This window comes from Netta rufina, assembly GCF_964035555.1.
Source record: "Netta rufina genome assembly, chromosome: 5".
Lineage (NCBI taxonomy): Eukaryota > Metazoa > Chordata > Aves > Anseriformes > Anatidae > Netta > Netta rufina.
The window spans coordinates 40,814,689-40,831,689 of NC_140128.1; the positions used below are offsets into that span (position 1 = coordinate 40,814,689).

The following is a 17,001-nucleotide window of genomic DNA, read 5'->3' on the forward strand; positions in this document are numbered from 1 at the left end:
CATTCCAAAAGAGGCCCTTCATTTTCACTCCTCAAACAGAGACCTTTAGGACTTTATATTTACAGGTTTCCGACTTGCAACTCTGGATGAAAACAATGGTAAATCAGAATACTCAAAGCAGAAACCCCCGTAAAACACTTTGGCAACATGTAAAAATCATACACCACTGCAGATTCATGCTGCTCTAGAAGTCCTGCTTGGTTCCTAGAATCACAGAATTGTAGGGGTTTGAAGGGACTGCGAGAGATCATTGGGTCCAACCCCCCCACTAAAGCAGGAAATCCTCAGGCCTGAGCGTACATGTGGAGCACTCTGTGGCATTTTCTCACTACATGGCATCTGGAAACAGAGTTCAAGAAAACGATCCAAGAAAGAAGTGACACAGGCTATGTAGGATGCTGGTTTTCTTAATAAAAGGATTTATATGATTCCCTGGAGTAAAAGGAAAAGTGACTAATATGATGTCTAGTACCTTAGGAGGTATAGAGGGTAGACATAATTTCTAATGAGAGAAATTAATTGTCTTCTCCCAAGACAATATGAATATCTTCTTTCTAATTTCCTTTCCTAGTGCTAGTTCTTCAGGAACTATCAAACCTTAAAATCATAGTACTTTGATGAAGTCTTTGTGTATCTCCTTACCCTGAAGTTCTCACTCATTTAGGTGGTTAGATCAACTGCCTAAATTTTAGGAGGCACAAAGAAATAGTAATAAAGAGAAAGTAACAAGACCACATTAGAGCACACTGAAATGGGACAGAGTCCAAGGTAAATGTATCTGTTTGTAAAGACCTCCAGAAAGGGAGACATTAAGAGGTATGTCCACTACGTCCTGAGCTTTTAGTGTAGACTATTGTGTTGTGCAACTTACTCCAGGGAAAATGAGTTGTTAGTTTTGTCTGAGGAAAAAAGGGTTCACAGGAAGAAGAAGGTTAAAAACGTAGAGCTGTATGTTTTTCAGTGAGAATATGATTCATTTCAGAAGTCATTTCTAAAAGCAAAGAATATGATGGGTTTGTTTGGTGGACAAAAGCTTTGGGAAACACAAACCAGATATTTAACAACAAAAGAAAAAAGAAATCAGCTCACCAAAATAATGAGAATGCAAAATCTGATGTATGTTTAACAAAAGAGAGTAACAACTTGCCTGTGCTTATGATAAGTAAAAATCACTGGCTGTTAAAACTGAAGCACAGAAAAAACCTTCAGGGAGAGACCATGGGAAAGAGAAATGAAGTATGACATTCTCTGAGTAACTATGGTGTGTCTGGGGGAAGAACTTCAGTTGCTGGCCCCATCAAGTACTGACAAAAGGAATGTGAGAACTGTTCCCAAGGTGAAAGAAGACAGGGTGAACAATCCAGCTAATGAGATCACACTGAGCTAATGGGATCACTGTGACTTGCTTTGCTTCTGTTGATGTATGTCAAAACTGATTTTATTTTTTTTATTTTGTAATTTATACACTCTCTTTAAGTTAGCAGTGGGCTAAATCTTGAAGGACTTTTGAGAAATTGGGAGAACAAGCATACCTTCAGATTTTATGTCTTGTATAGAGTCTATGGGGCAAGAACACCAAGTTCAGAAATTCACAAATTGTGAGAGGGGTCTTTTCTCTGTCAGAGAAAAAAAAACACACAGAAGGCTTGGACTTGTTAATACCTTATTGAACAGACATTTATTGCTACTGCTCTCACATAGACACACAGAGGTTACAGACACTTTGCATTTGCACAAGCCCCCAGTTGCTCTCTCTTGTAACCCTGCTGCAGACAACAGAATAAACCCTACTGCGCTGCAGCACCGAACCACACTATGGCACATTCATAATTCACAAGTACTGACAGGACTTGGGAATGCTATAAACAATATTATTGATTTCTAAAAGCTCTGAGAAACTTGCTTAATGAGTCAGTATCTTGTTTAGGGTATGCTGAAAGTGTTCTGGAAATGATGCTAGGCCAACTCAGAAGGTTTTAAGAATAAAATAGAACAGGTTGAAACAGTCAAGTGCAGATGCCTATCATTTAATCCTCCACTGAGTGGCTGGTGACCTGAAGGGGCACTTTCAGGTCCCTTCCCAGCCCCCTAAATGCAAACTCAGGTGCCTGAACTTACATATTCAAGACCAAAAATTTCGGCCACACTGTTTAACAGGCAGATCTGCTGGGAGGTCTCTTGTAACCAGATTTTTTTTTTAAAGCCTTATATTATTGGACAGATACTGGCCCAAGTCCAATCCACAACTGCAAATCTGAAGAAACAGCTCAGAGGAAACCAGCAGCCTTATTAGCTTTTAAAGATTTCATTTTCAAGAACTCAAGACCCTTTATTGACTAATGAAAGGTTGGGTCCCCAAGCCCACAGACTGATGTTGCTTGGAACATATTTTAATCATTTTGGAGTGCTAGCAGCCATCTGTCTAAAGAGCTTTGATCACATAAACGCACTCTGAACTGCAGCTTCTTCTGACTCCAAACCCTTTTCTGAAAGCTAAACAGAACCCACAGGCATGGCAACTTCAAGACACAATTCAAAGCCTTATGATGTGATAAGGCTGCTTTTATTATTTAGCATATCATTAGGTTTAATGACACCACAGATAACAGATATACTGAAAAGATACCATTGTCATCTCCTGTCTTGTAACAGTAATATCCAACTGTGAGTACACTTTGTTTCTACCCGACACTTTTTTTACTATGTTATTTTCAAAGAATAAAATAAAACTAAATGAAATAAAACATTTTTCTCCTGCCACAAGTGCCAGAAATACTAACAAAACAAATACATGACAAGTAAATAATAAAAAGTCAAATGATCACCCTTTTTTTTTTCACTACCACTTTCCTACTTTGTTTTGAAAAAAAGATACAGAAGACGAGCAAACAAATCGCAAATAAACTACTGTATTTATGGTTCAGTCTATTGGCTGTTGGGCAGATACTGTTTACACATAGTAGTCTGGTTTGGCCAGTACTGAATACAAATTTACACTGAAAAGAGAGAGATCCCTTACAGTTACAGCTTTTATGATGTTAATATTTACAAACATTTTACACAATTGTCCTAATTATTTCATACACAAACTCTTGAAACAATTTGGGCACCTCAAAGCTTACTTTGTGGTGGCCAGTGTTTTCTTCCTGCTGTCTAGTGAATGATGCAGATACACGCTATTAACTTCACAAGCTTAGAAGCAACAATGTAGAGCATGAATCAAAAATCTTGAAATTATCAGAGCCAAGAAATTTCTCTCTCAAAAAAAGCAGCAGCCCTAGAGACTAAAAAGTGGCAAGAACTGCATAAAATTTCCTCTTCTGAAGACAGAAGAGACACAGATGGTGGATTCTGTGTTGCAGACCTTGACTTCATTTGCTCTAATCACCATCAGCCTCAGTGGACTGCACCCTGGGATTCCAGGACTTGTGGGTTTCTCTTCCTTCTGAGATCTGATTACTGGCCCTTCTATTCACTGAGGACACTAGCCACCAGTTGCCAAAAGAAAATGTTGCTATCAGACACTGCAATGTTGTATTTCTCAGTTCAGTAGCCTTCATGCTAACTGTGGCCAGTTAGGTGTGTGAAAAAGGAGAAATTAAGAAATAAAGCCCTTACCAAGCTTTAGGGCATAGTGAAAAAAAATTCTTCCTGATTCCCAAGAACTCTTTCAAACCTACTGCAGATTAAAAAAAAAAAAAAAGTTCAATTATATTAGCTAGAGAGGCTGTGAAGAGTTTTGCTTCTGACGTGACACAAGAGGAGACCCCATGTGCTTGTCTGTCCACCTGGCAGAGAGGGATTTTTCAGGCTGCAGTATGGCAAAATGTTTTCCTTCAGCAATTTCTAGTCCCTTGCCTACTAATGCTTGTTCCTGCTTCTGTGTCACTGTTTGCCACCACTTCTGTGTTGCCAGTGAAAACACGTGGGTGGTCGTGCTTTAGTCTGTATTACTGATATAGAACAGGTTCAAAGCAGACAAAAACAAGATGTGAAGTAGCTCAGGTAGGGGAAGAAGTACTTTAAAATCACTTTGATGTCAAAGAAAATAGACCACTGATTATTCACTTGGCATAATTTCCTACCTGCCCTCCTCTGGCTTTTCCTTCAACTCTCACAGCCAGACAAGCTTCTCTGCCAGTGAGACAGCAGTGCTGCCCTGCTGCATACATGTGTTGGTCTTGGTGGCAGTGGAAAAAAACTAACAGTGTGCTCTGGGCCAGTTCTCCTTCCCCTCCTAACAATATGAACCACAGCTTATAAATGAAAAACATTACTAATATATTGCATTTTACTCCAATATTTCAGAGTCTGAGGATTGTGCAGATCCCAGCAGGCCCATTTCTTCACTGGAAAACTGACTGAAACCTTCAAATCCATCCCTACACCTGACATTAAAAATGAAAGCTGTCACACCTATGCTGGCAGAATTATTCATACCAGATGAATAACACACCATTATGTAATTCTGGACATAACATTAAAAACCCCCAGTTTCCAAAACACAGATCTCTATCTGTTAGCTAGAAAAGTAGCTTGGGGATGTACAAACAGAGAACTTTCCAGTGAAAGGCATCAACAGGACACACATGTAGCAACTCAGTAAAACCTCTAAATAAACCCAACAACAACAAACAAACAACTGAATAGAAAAAAAATATCTTACTCTCAGCTTCTCTGTTAACACAATAGGTAGGCAGTCCTCTGGCTCATTTTCTGCCACAGGCAGAGGATTTCTCTTCCCGCCTGAATTCTTACTTGTTTCCTAAACAAAGTTTTCCAGTGACTCAGCTGGGAGCAGGGCTAAACCCAAAGTAAGGAAAGTAATGTTATGTCTAGCACTGCCTGAAATTTCTTCATGCGGACAGTCTTCTCAACAAACAAATGTTTTTTAACTGGCAGATGTATGTTCCAGTGAAAAAAAAAAAGTTGGCTTCCTGTGGCAAATTTCTAAGTGAAAGTTTTCCTGTTACCTTCACATTTCACTTTAAATGCTGTTTTGCTTCAGTTCTTCAACTGAAGAGAACTGAATCAAAACATAAGTCAAAATGATCTTTTTTTTTCACTGAATTTAATTTTAACATAAAAACATGTCCTGTGAAAATCAACAGAAAACAAATGGCATTTAAAGTCCTTCTGACAAAGTTACTACGTTATTTCTAAGTATCATATTCATAGCAAAAGAAATTCCCATTAATACAATATTTTCTTGGAAAGTCAAATTCTTTTCATTCTAGTTTTAGATTTTCTTCAGAATTTCTTATGGGAAAATTTGTCTTTCAAACAGCTTATTACACACATCTTTTTTTCTGTATTTCTCTAACTTGCTCTAGAGAAGGATTTTTCTAATCCTGTGTCTGTTTTCCTTCCCTGGTTTTAAAGTAAGAGGACCTACATTTTGATACTCCATAGATCTCTAAAGGCATGACGGAAAATGGTAATACTTCATTTTATACAAATAAAGCTGAGAAAGAGATTAGTGATGTGAATTAACAACATTCATTCAGCATTTCAGTTGCAGAACCAGAACATTTAGCCTCTGGTCACATACCCTTTCCACCAGGTAACAGCCTTCATAATTCTGCAAATGCTCTGTACAACTTTTCCAACATTTTTTTTCAAGTATTCTTACATTATATATAACAGATATTAACTTATCTGATCTCAATATCTTAATTTTTACAAGTACTTCTACAGCAGTATACTTTACATTAATAATCTGCTCCAAACTATCAGCAGTAGTCAGCTGGTTGCTTGTAGGTGGTTACTCCAGAGACTTAAAACCTTTCTTCCAATAATTCCACTTTATTAGGCTTTAACAAATTTGAAAAACAATTCCTAGAAACCTCTAGCTAAGTACTTATTCCAAAAAGCACAGAACAAAATTACACTTCTTAGACTTTTCAGCTCACTGAGAAACCAAAGAAGTCATAACAGAAAACCACAGAGAACCAAGGTGAAACAGAGGGGGAAGAGAATCAGCCTGAACCAGGGAGAGCTGTTAACAGAAAGTCAGCAGGCGCTGCATACAGAGTCACAGGACCATATCAGCATCCACTGGCAAGGAATTCCTTTCTGTCAAGCAAATCCCTGCTCTTAGAGAAGAGCAGAAACTCATCTGAAAAGGTCTATAACAGCAACATTGACAAGGTAATCATTCTTTTAGTTCAAGTTACCCCAGAGAAGCAGATAGGAAGAAGTCTGTGCAAGTCTGATGAAATACAGTATAATCCGCTGCAGGGTGCTTCTAGCTTTAATGTTTTTGGCACAACAAAGGGCAGGTTGGTCCACAACAAGTTTTCAAAGTTGGAGAAAGATTTCCAATATAACACACTCAGTAACAGACATAGCCCATGGAATAGTACGAGTTAAAACCCCATCACAGAGCATGTTAATCACTTCAGTCCATGTTCTCTCTGCCCACATTCCTCCTCAGACCTGCTGCTTAGTGTTTTCTATTGGCAAAGCACCTCTGAAGGACAAGAGCCAGCCCATGGAAACATTAAGCACAAAGATTTCATGGAATATAGGTCAGATCAATCCATGCCTGAGTCAACAGCAGCACAAGGCAATCTGAGTGTGCTACATCCACCCCAGGGCTCGTTACAGGGATGGCGCGGGCTAGCTTGTTCCACCAGGCAGCTGGGATCTCTGACAGTTCAGTGCTTCCTCTCCCTCTAAGTTTTTATAAATCACTAAAGCTCAGAAGGAAATTATTTTTCCAAGCTGCAACTTTTTTTTTTTTTTTTTTTTTTTTTCCCAATATGATGGGAAAATCTCTGAAATCATGTCAGGACAAAAAGAGAAACTTTCAAAAACTTTTGTGTCTGTTTTGTTGTGTGTGTGTCTTTAAATGAATGAGAGAGAAGAAGCTCAGAGACCACTGCTGGCTAAGATATTCCATTGGGAGGTAAAACAAAACAAAACAAACAAACAAAAAAACAAACAAAAACAAACAAACAAACAAAAAATCCCCCCTCCAAACAGGCTCAGACACTGCTCTGCCTTTTCATTGCCTGCCAAATAGGTGCTGTAAACACCAAGCCTATGACCTATACTGGAGCCTCTCTCTGCCATCCCTCTTCTGGGCAAATGGTCAAGTGTTAACTGCATATGAGAGTCTGGTCTGCCACACTCCCAAGAAAACTCACTATCCACTGGTTTATAAAGTCAGTCTCCCTGGCAATTATTGCGAGAAAGTAAAGCAACTGCAGAAGGAGACACCAATCAATTCCAGGCTAGAGAACATGAAGTCTAGGAATGGGGCAAGGGGAAGAGGATAATAAATCCAATAAAATGTGAAATACATAAGGATATCAAGAAATACAAGGCAGGAAAGAAAAAAAAGAGGGGCTTACCAGTGGGAAAATGCTTGCAGATCTACAAAGTGTGAAAGACCCCACCAATCTAAAACAGCAATACTTTTGGGTCTGCAGAACTTCAATGGAAAGTGGCATGATAACAGAAGGAGAACTAGAACCTGCAGGCTCTAAATCCCGACCAATTTCAGCACTCAGTTCAATAAATTGGGAGAATGCATATTTATTTAGGTTAAATAAATAAATAAAAAGGGTGGGGGTTAAAACTTTATTCAGTGCATGTTGAAACCTTCCATAGAAAAAATCAGTGGGACTTTATATGTAGAGAATCAACTAAGAAATATAGCTTAGGTCACAGCTGAGTTTTTTCAGAGTAACAGAAGACTAACAAAAACCTTAGTATCCCCTTACAGAGCCTTTTTTTTTTTTTCTATATGTTGGGCTGTGTAACACTGTAGAGGGTTAGGTTCCTTCACAAGAAGACATATTGCACTATCTCCAACTGTATAATACATGCAAGCATCTCATCTGTTTGATATAAAAGAGAATCTCTCCTTTGCTTAGAAGTGGGAGATTTACTTAGCTCAAGATTTACATTTGATGTTAGTGTCTGAAAGTCTTGGATAAAACAGAAGTTACCGCTGCAGGGACACAGAATACTGAAAACACAGCTGTTGTCTTCTATCCTGATCTCCCCAGAATTGCTCTGCAAAAGTAACAGTATGTTTACACTGATACCATACATTGTCTGGTCATTCTTCTTAATGACCATAACTAGCCACATTATGGTAAGTTTAAATCAACTAATACTGAAACAACAGCAGTGTCAGAATTACAGTGTGCAGACAGAATGAAAAGAGCAGGAAAATGAGTCAATGGGCATAAAAGAAAAAGTGAGGAAAAAAAAAACAGCAATGGAAAGATCAGTTCTCTCAGGTAAACTGCAGTGGCAAGTGCTCAAGGTATCTTGCTTTAGCTGCAGAGGAAGGACTGAGATCACTGCTCTGCACTCATGGCTGCAGCCTCAGTCATCCCAGTGTAAATGGGTTCCAGTTAATTCGGACTGGGAAGCTGGACCTTAAAGGAGCCCTATCTCCTGCTGCACATCATGCCACCCTGAGATAAATCTGGACTGGAGAAATCTGAAAAAGACAGAGGTGGCAAATCAGAGAGGCTGAAATATTTGAGCAGGGGACAGTCAGAGAACAGTAGACTAAATATTTAGGCAGTTGTATTCTGATTTACTTGCCACTACTGTCCCCGTGAACTACGCAGAATATAAGAGGATGACTACTGATGTTACGTAGAATAATCTATAGCTTATAATAGTCCTTACAACTGGAACAAGAGGACAGTCTAACAGCAAGAATTATGCTGTTAACATATCCTTGGAACAGGGATCCTTGTTACAGGCCCATGGAACAGGGATGAAATGGTATCACTCAAGTATTATAATCCATAACACTGGCCATGAACCTAAAGAACACGTAAATTAACATGCACCATTATATTCAGAGCTTGAACAGAATACAGCCTTTTTCTTTTTCCCAGAAGTGCAAATACTGCCTTGCAAAGCATATTTCTTCATCTATTTCTCCTGTTATAGGGTGATTTAGTTCTGTAATTAAAATGAAAATTAAGTTTGTCCCTGTGCTTATATGTTTTTCATTTGAGGAAATCATAAAAAACTCTTGATTCGTTTCTTTTTCAAGTCTATCAATTTCAATCGTTAAAAATATCAACTTGCACATCATTTTACAACAGACTTTGTGGGAAAAAAATATATGTATCTCCATAAAATCAATTGTTTTTTCAACTGTTTGCTCATGCTACATAAATCATGAATCCCACTTTAAATGAATCATCAGCAGCATCAGAAGCTTTTAGATTAAAAACTTATTAAACCTTTTCAATAGTTTATAAATTTTAAAAATGATACAACTGGTTAGGGAGCAACAATTCTGTTTGCAATGCTGATGGAGAAGCTACCCATGTTGACTGAATGTCTGCTTCTAAAAATATTTATTTCAGATCATAGTGCTTACTATTAGAAGAGGTCTCACTGAAGTTAGACTTCTACTTCATTATTGAAAATTGTCACATAGTTGTAAAGATACCTTTTTCTTGCATGGTGGGTGTACCTTGCAGATCCTAAATACTCTGCAATGTACAGCTCTTGAGACTGTGACATGCATCTGCCCTTAAAACTCCATCTCTACTAACTATGATCTTTCTTTCAGATCTTTACTTAATCTCAGCATCAGGAGAGTAAAAAATATTTTTTTTTGATTTTATTGTTGCAAGGTTTTTTAAATGTCTGTTTATTAGGAAATTCACTGAAGTAAATGTACATTTGCCTGTAGCTATTTCTGCATCTTATATGTTTCAACTGCATCTTATACATTTCAACTGCAAATTGGAAGAACCTCTGGATAAAAATTTTTTGCAAAGTTTTTACTGTCCTTCCTCCCCTGGGAACATCAGACTTGGCAAATACATAGCTTTTAGAGTACCGGATTAAATCACAAAGGAAGCTCTTATATATCATTGAAATAACTACTCACAGTTACTACATGCATCCCTAAATTTTACCTTACAACCCTTATTAACTCCTGCTGCTGAACATACCAATTCTTATTCTTAACAGTTTCATTCAAAGATGTGTAAACTGACACAAATATATATTTCTTATACATCTTGTACAGCAAACAATAGGTTTAATGAACTGAGTCTCACTGCCTCTGACATCAACATGAAACCTACAAAAAACATACTTTTAAGTAGATACCCCTACATCTATATTTTGCTCTTTTATCTTTCATTACAATGGGGGTTGTACATTTTGCTGTACATTAGAGGTGTACATTTTGCTGTACTAGTTATACTCTGTTCAAATTATTTGCCTATGAAAACTCCTGTTGCTAGAGATTTTCATAGATTTTTTTTTTTTTGATTTGGAAAAATATATATGTACTTCCCTGTATAGAGATACATTTCTCATACACAGCTGTGCTGTTTTATCTAATATGTGGAAAAAATAATCAGTATGCAACAGCATATATCTCTGTCAGCATTTTTATGTGTTTTTTTCTGTTGAAATACAAGGAAACTGATTATAAAAATGGACAGACCATATAACTGAAAAGATTAAAAACATATGACAACATTCAAACAACAGAAGTATGTGAGAAAGTGGTAGTGGGATTAACACTCCTTCATAGTTCAAAACTGATTATTTGGATATAGCCTTCCTCAGTCATTGATGATCTATGATTTGCATTAATCCCTAGCTTAAAGAGCATTGCGGTGAAACAATTTTCCTCGTAAGCTAGAAACTCTATACTGTTCCTAACTGTTATGCAAATTTTCATTTCTGATATGCATTTTGATGTCACTCTACAGAAAATCCAATTTTCCTTTTGAGACATGACACAGGAACAATAAAAAAAGAATAAACAGAAGCAGAGAACTTGCCCAACTTTATTCTGAGCCAACTTCCTCTCCCTTCTGTGTCTGACTTAGATTTCTCTTCCTTTTCACTTTTTCCTCATTTTTACTTCTTTTTCCCTTTAAAAAGAGACAGATTATTTCTGAGATGTACCATCTTTTAAGAAAGTCAAAATTCATGTGCAAATCAATCTTTTATTGCACAAAGTTCATTTTAATTTTGGTTTGGATGTTCCTGTCTTCCATGAAACTCTTGTTCCAGCTAGGAGTCACTTTCTGCTTCAAAAAACTGGGTTACTCTGGGCTTTATTAACTTTATCAATGGAAATCTCCAAGGATGGAGACAGCAAAACCTCTCTGGACAACCTGGTCTTTTGCTGAACATCCCTTGTGTTGAGAAAGTTTTTCCTTACCATAGAACCACAGATAGAATCACAGAATGGTTTGGGTTGGAAGGGACCTTAAAAGACCATCTAGATCCAATCCTCCAGATCTGGGCAGGGACACCTCCCACCAGATGGCCCAAAGCCCCACCCAACCTGGTCTTGAAGCCTGGAACTGTCTTGTTCCAATTCAAGTCTGTTGTCTCTCACCCTCTTGCCATGCAGCACTCTGAAGAGTCCATCCATCCTGACAACCTCCTCATAGATACAGGCAGGCTTCTATTAGGTTCTCTGAAGCTGCCTAAGAAATATATATATATATATATATATATATATATATATATATATATATATATTTTTTTTTTTTTTTTTTTCCAGGCTTATGCTCAGAAGCAGTACTCTCAGTCTCTTTTTACAGGGCAAATGTTGCAGCCCCCTGACCATACCATCTGTCCGCTGTAGAATTTAAACTAATTTATATAGCTTTGTTGTACTGGGGGCCTAAAAATGTATGCAGTGTCTAGATACCAGGGATCATCTTCCTTGAGGGGAAAAAAAAAAAAAAAAAAAAAGAAGGATTTTTTGTACTTGTTTCCTTCCTTTGAGCATGTCTGTGTATATATACAGTTGCATGTTCACACATACAGATAATCTGGAACTAAATATCTCTTCCCTGATTTTGTATAATGAAAAGATATTAAAGATATTCAGCCTTTTCTGGCTTATACTAATATTCATGAAAGACAGAGCAGTATAAAGATACACATTTTAGTGTTACTGTTTGCACAGGTAAGCCTTCAAAAGTTAACATATGCTGATAGTTGTTACATTTATGCTCAAACCCCTAAAATGTTGCTGTGCATGTAGGCACAGCTTCAGGTATCTATTGTACATTTTAACATTAGCCTCTAGTATTTTTTTCTTAAATTTGTTTCTTCTAGGTTAAAGGATGATGTGGAAGTCTTGGTCCAAACAAGGAAACAAATGAGAAGTAGGAGAAAATACTTTTTTAAGGCCAAGGAATACCTAAGAGGAGAACCAGGAGAAGGCACCAAATGGTGCCAAAATTCCCAAGCTGCTGTCATAGTGGGCAAGGCACCACAGAGATGACAGAAAGTGGGAGAATTTGGTAAAAGAGAGAGGGAACAGTAGGTGAAGTAAATGTGCAGTCTGTGTAATAAGATATCTCACTGCAGTCCTGTGGTTCAGATGAGGAGCGGAACATGTGTGAAGGCCCATATTATGATTTCTGGGGAGCACTAAAGTCCAAAAGAGAAATAACTCCAAGGTAAGGTTGTCTTAAAGAGCAAAGCATCTTGCCAATTCACTTGGATCAAAGCATCAAACTTCCACCTCAGTCCAAAACAGGCTCCCTGAAAAATACTCTCAGTACTTAATGTTAAACCTACAATCAGTAAAAGAAAATAAAAAGACCTAGTAGACATCTACACAAGTAATTCTTAAATAGGCTCCACATATAAAACAGAAAATAAGTTTTTGGTCAGTTAGTTGGCCTGAGAAAATGCATTGTTTTGTCATTTATGATTATTGTCGTCATCTCACACTCGGTCTGATATAGTTCCCTAACGTTTTACACACACATGCCATACACTCTTTTCTTCATCTACTTCATTTAGTATGCATTCAGAGTAATGCCAGACTACTGGATGACAGAGGCTGCAGATGTTCATGCACCATATGTGAAACTGCAACTGAAATGTTAAGATGTTTCTAAGAATCTTTGTAATTCATTTCTAGCCAAAGCAAAAGATAGACCTAAGACTTCAAACGTCACTACTTAAGTACTTACAGGTGTCTTTCTTGTTCCCTTTCACATTACTCACCAGATTCAACTCTAGGTGGCTTTCCAAACAGTGTGCTTGCACATGTAGACAGTGTATCTTAAACAGAGAGCTTGTGGAGTCTTACCATGAAGATAATTCAAATACTGTCTGGACAAGGGCCTGGGCAACTGCTCTAGGTGGCCCTGCTTGAGCAGGGTTGGCCCATATGACTTCTAGAGGTCCCTGCCAACCTCAGCTACTCAAGGACTCTGTGAGTTACATCCACTTTAGGATGCATTAGAAAGAAGCATCCTTTAAGGACAGTGACATAAGAGATAAAATCATTTTCAGTGTTCTGAATTACCATGTAACTGGCATAACTTAGTAGTAATAAAAAGTTCTTGACCCACAGGTTATTCAGATGACAATTTTCACACCTTATGAGTAAGTCTTATAAAACACCATAATCAAACTTATAATGAAATTTTTCCCTGTTCAAAGTAAGGGCCATAAATTAATAGTGTGCTACTTTGCAATGGTGATTCGAACAAGTCATTATTATATTCTGAGATTTAAAGTACGTATTAGAGTTAACTGCAGCTGCTCTCTACTACTCGTGTTAAATATTATATGTTAGAGCAAACCTGACACACTGTATTAACAACTCAGAAGTCAATGACAAATCTCCTACAACATGCAGACCAACACAAGTAAGTTTGAATTTCTGAAATATCAATATAAAAATTGCATTTCTGTTTTTAAATTATTCTACAAATCCCATTTAAGTGAGCAATAAGGATACTATAATAAATTCTTTCTATCTTGGTAAATCATACCATAATTTGTGCACACACTAAATGCTGACCAAATTCATTAAAAGCAATAATCACAAATTGCTTGGGGTTTCTATTCACTATTAACAGGTTTTAAAGAAATGCCTATGAGATTTAGGAACAGAAGTTGTTTTTGAGACTTCCCTCCAAGGTTTTAATAAACTTAATGAGAAGGGGAAACTCTAAAAACCTCTAGAAATATGAGTATTTTCCACTTGTAAATGCTGGAACACTGAAAACACACACAGTTCTGCAACTGCAAATGTTTTTTAGTCATAACTAACTAGTTACCTTTATTTCCCATGAACATAATATTCACACTACATTTATTATTTACCTCTGCAGCCCACATCCCTCATCACAGACATTCAGCCTTCAGATTCACAATTTTCTGCTGTGTTGATGCCAATTCTCTTGCCTCTGACCTGCTGGCAGCTCTGTACCCCCTCTCACACAGGAGGTCAGGATGAAATGAGAGCTGTAACCCAACATCACTCCATAAAACAACCTAACTCCTTCACTGGACCACACAGAGCTTTTCCTTAGGGACTACCATCCACTGATCCATGCAAATGTTCAGTGCAGCCATCTAAATTAATGACAGAATGGCTCTTTCTGTTGTTCTACATACTGCTACAGAATATAAGGAATTAAAACACGTCCATTAAGTTGGGAGTTAGAAAACAGTGTTTTAAAATTACAGATTATTTTAAAATCTATGTTGATAAGGTTGCATATGTGCAAACAACCAGGGAAGAAATAAGCATTTATACCCACTGGTTCTTTTCTCCTCATTTTTTGAAGTGAATGCATCACTATTACACAGATATTTCATTCTTATGAGAGTTAACTGCCAGCAACTTTCCCCTTCCCTTAGAAAAAAAGTTAAAGAATATTTAGGCTACAAGAAATGGACTTCTATTTCAAATAGATGGTTGGTGAGCAGTAAAGCAGAAATGCAGCCTTGATTCATTGATGCATTCACATTTCCAACAAATACCTATTTGATAAGGCTATTTCCTCACTTAGAGTCAGACATCACACAGAAAATTTCCCCTATGAGTCACTGATTTATATGAGTATTAATTATTTTACCTGTAGTATACATGCAATCTCTGCATTTCTTCTTCTAATTTTTTGCACTGTTGAAAAGCCGCCTCTTTTTCCTGTTGCAAGGCTACCAATTCTGCCTGAAAAATAATAAACAAATGATAAACACTTTCTTCAGAATACCCATGTTGCTTTGAAAACATAAAAATCCTTTGTGCATTCATTTCAGCCATGCTTTATTGTAATACATGTATTATGTTATACTATTCTCTAATGTTGGCTATGTAATTTTTATGAAAAATTCCTTTCTTCTTGTAGCATTGAAATTGTTTCTTGTTCTTTTTCCTGACAGGATCATGTTTTGAATGGTTTTCCCTTGCATATACAGTAAACTTTTTGAATGGTTAAGGTTAGCTATATTCAGTTCAGTCACATGTTTCTCAGCACTTTTCATATTTATATAATGTTCCTAGTGCAAAATTGTGTTGACCAACATACTTTGCAGAGAGTGGAGCAAAGCACTCAGCCATCAACAACTGATGTGCAACTCTTGCTCTGCACGTGGCTCTCACGCATTGCAGCTCCTGTACCAGGCGCCACCTGATGCTCCCAGCTAGGACTGCTGAGACCAGCACTGGCGGCCCTCTCATCCAGGACCTGGTTCCTAGTGGGGTGAGGAACCCCTAAGGAACCACTGTCATCTCCCACCTGTGCACCATCCCGGATGTTCCCCCTCCCTTTGTTTATTCACACTGTGCTGTGAACGGCTTGTGACTCATAACCATTATGGAAATTGCCTGTGTGGCTTGTAAGGTCAGGAAGGTAGCCAGCCTCGACATGGCACTACGGTTAAAGAGGAAGTAGGATAAATAAGTACTCATGCATATTTAATGTTACCTTACAGTTTAATCAACATTAATTTTAAAATGTCCAATTTCAATAGCACTGCAGAACTCCCTTGAGGGCCCAGATACCATATAAATTATCTTATAATCAGTGGATGATTAATTGTTGTAACAACAAATAAGACGGGACTTGCCCAACAATTCTTTGACACATGAGCCTGAGCATATGGCTGGTTTCCAATGTTTTTAATGCATGGTGTAAGTTATTAATTGTACAAATTGTAGAGCCCCAAACCAAGTCGTACGTGTGTGAGAAATGCTGATGGTGAATTCTGCCAACTCCTCAGGACAGTGTTGTGGAACAGTTTCTCAGTAAATTGAAGACTTGTTACATGAGCGATGAACACATGAAGGGAATGGCACAGAGTTCAGCTCTGAGCTCTGCCAGGCTCACTGTATAATCATGAACAACTCTGTTTGTATACCTCAAAATCCCTCTCCTAAAACAGGACTCGCACTTGTTGTTTCCTGCACATCTATTAAGACTATATGTCTTCAAGGCAGGTGTTTTACTGTTTACTGTCAACTCCCAGTCATCTATGGGCAATTTATCCTGCTGGTTGATTAATCATGTCCTGGATACATGGCTGACTCCTGGCAAATTTTACCAAACACAGTCCTGCACAAATGCAGCCACACAACCAGTCTCTGCGCTGTGCTGCTCAGTGGGTCATTCATGCATTACCCAGGGTTTTGCATTATTGGGGTACAAAACCCACTGCTGCAGCTGTTCCTGTAACAGACATTCATAAAACGTTAACAGGAATTTCTTGGAGAATAAAAACCAACTTTCTTACTCTATGGAGCATTCCTACAGCTTGAAAAGCAGAAAGCGTTAATGTTTAACCTCCAAGTGACAGTGGTATAGAGCTTCAGATACTGAAAACAATGTACTGGATGCTGGCAAGCCCTAACTCCTGCCATCAAGAGGTTAAAATCCTCTGCAGGTGAGCCGCTTGCCTGGTGCTGCTTGCTGCCTTGCAAGCAGAACGCACAGAACACAAGAATGTCAGCCAAACCAAGCTATTTTCTATAATTATACTGTACTGAAGGTGAAACAACATTCTTAAAAATTGGAAAACACGCTTGAATCAAAGTAGGTGGTTTGTTCTAGAGGCCAATAATTAACATCCTTGCCAATTTTCAGTGTACTGTGAAGTGTGATTGAAATGGTAGACTGAAAGGAAATGTGTGCAGCTGACACACCTACTCATGGGGAGATTAACGGCTGGTCTCTTTGGAGAACTATCATAAAAAATACACCTAACGTGCCACTCACT

General features: G+C 37.9%; 1 protein-coding gene across 1 annotated transcript in view; it reads right to left on the reverse strand.

Moving 5' to 3' along the window:
• MIPOL1 (mirror-image polydactyly 1) overlaps nucleotides 1–17,001 on the reverse strand; it is a gene marked incomplete at its 3' end in the record, with an annotated part of 154,972 nt that overhangs the window by 31,612 nt on the left and 106,359 nt on the right. Inside the window, exon 9 of the mRNA XM_084286945.1 lies at nucleotides 14,862–14,956. Within this exon, the coding sequence (XP_084143071.1) occupies nucleotides 14,862–14,956 (95 nt within the window). The remainder of the gene's footprint in view (nucleotides 1–14,861; nucleotides 14,957–17,001) is intronic.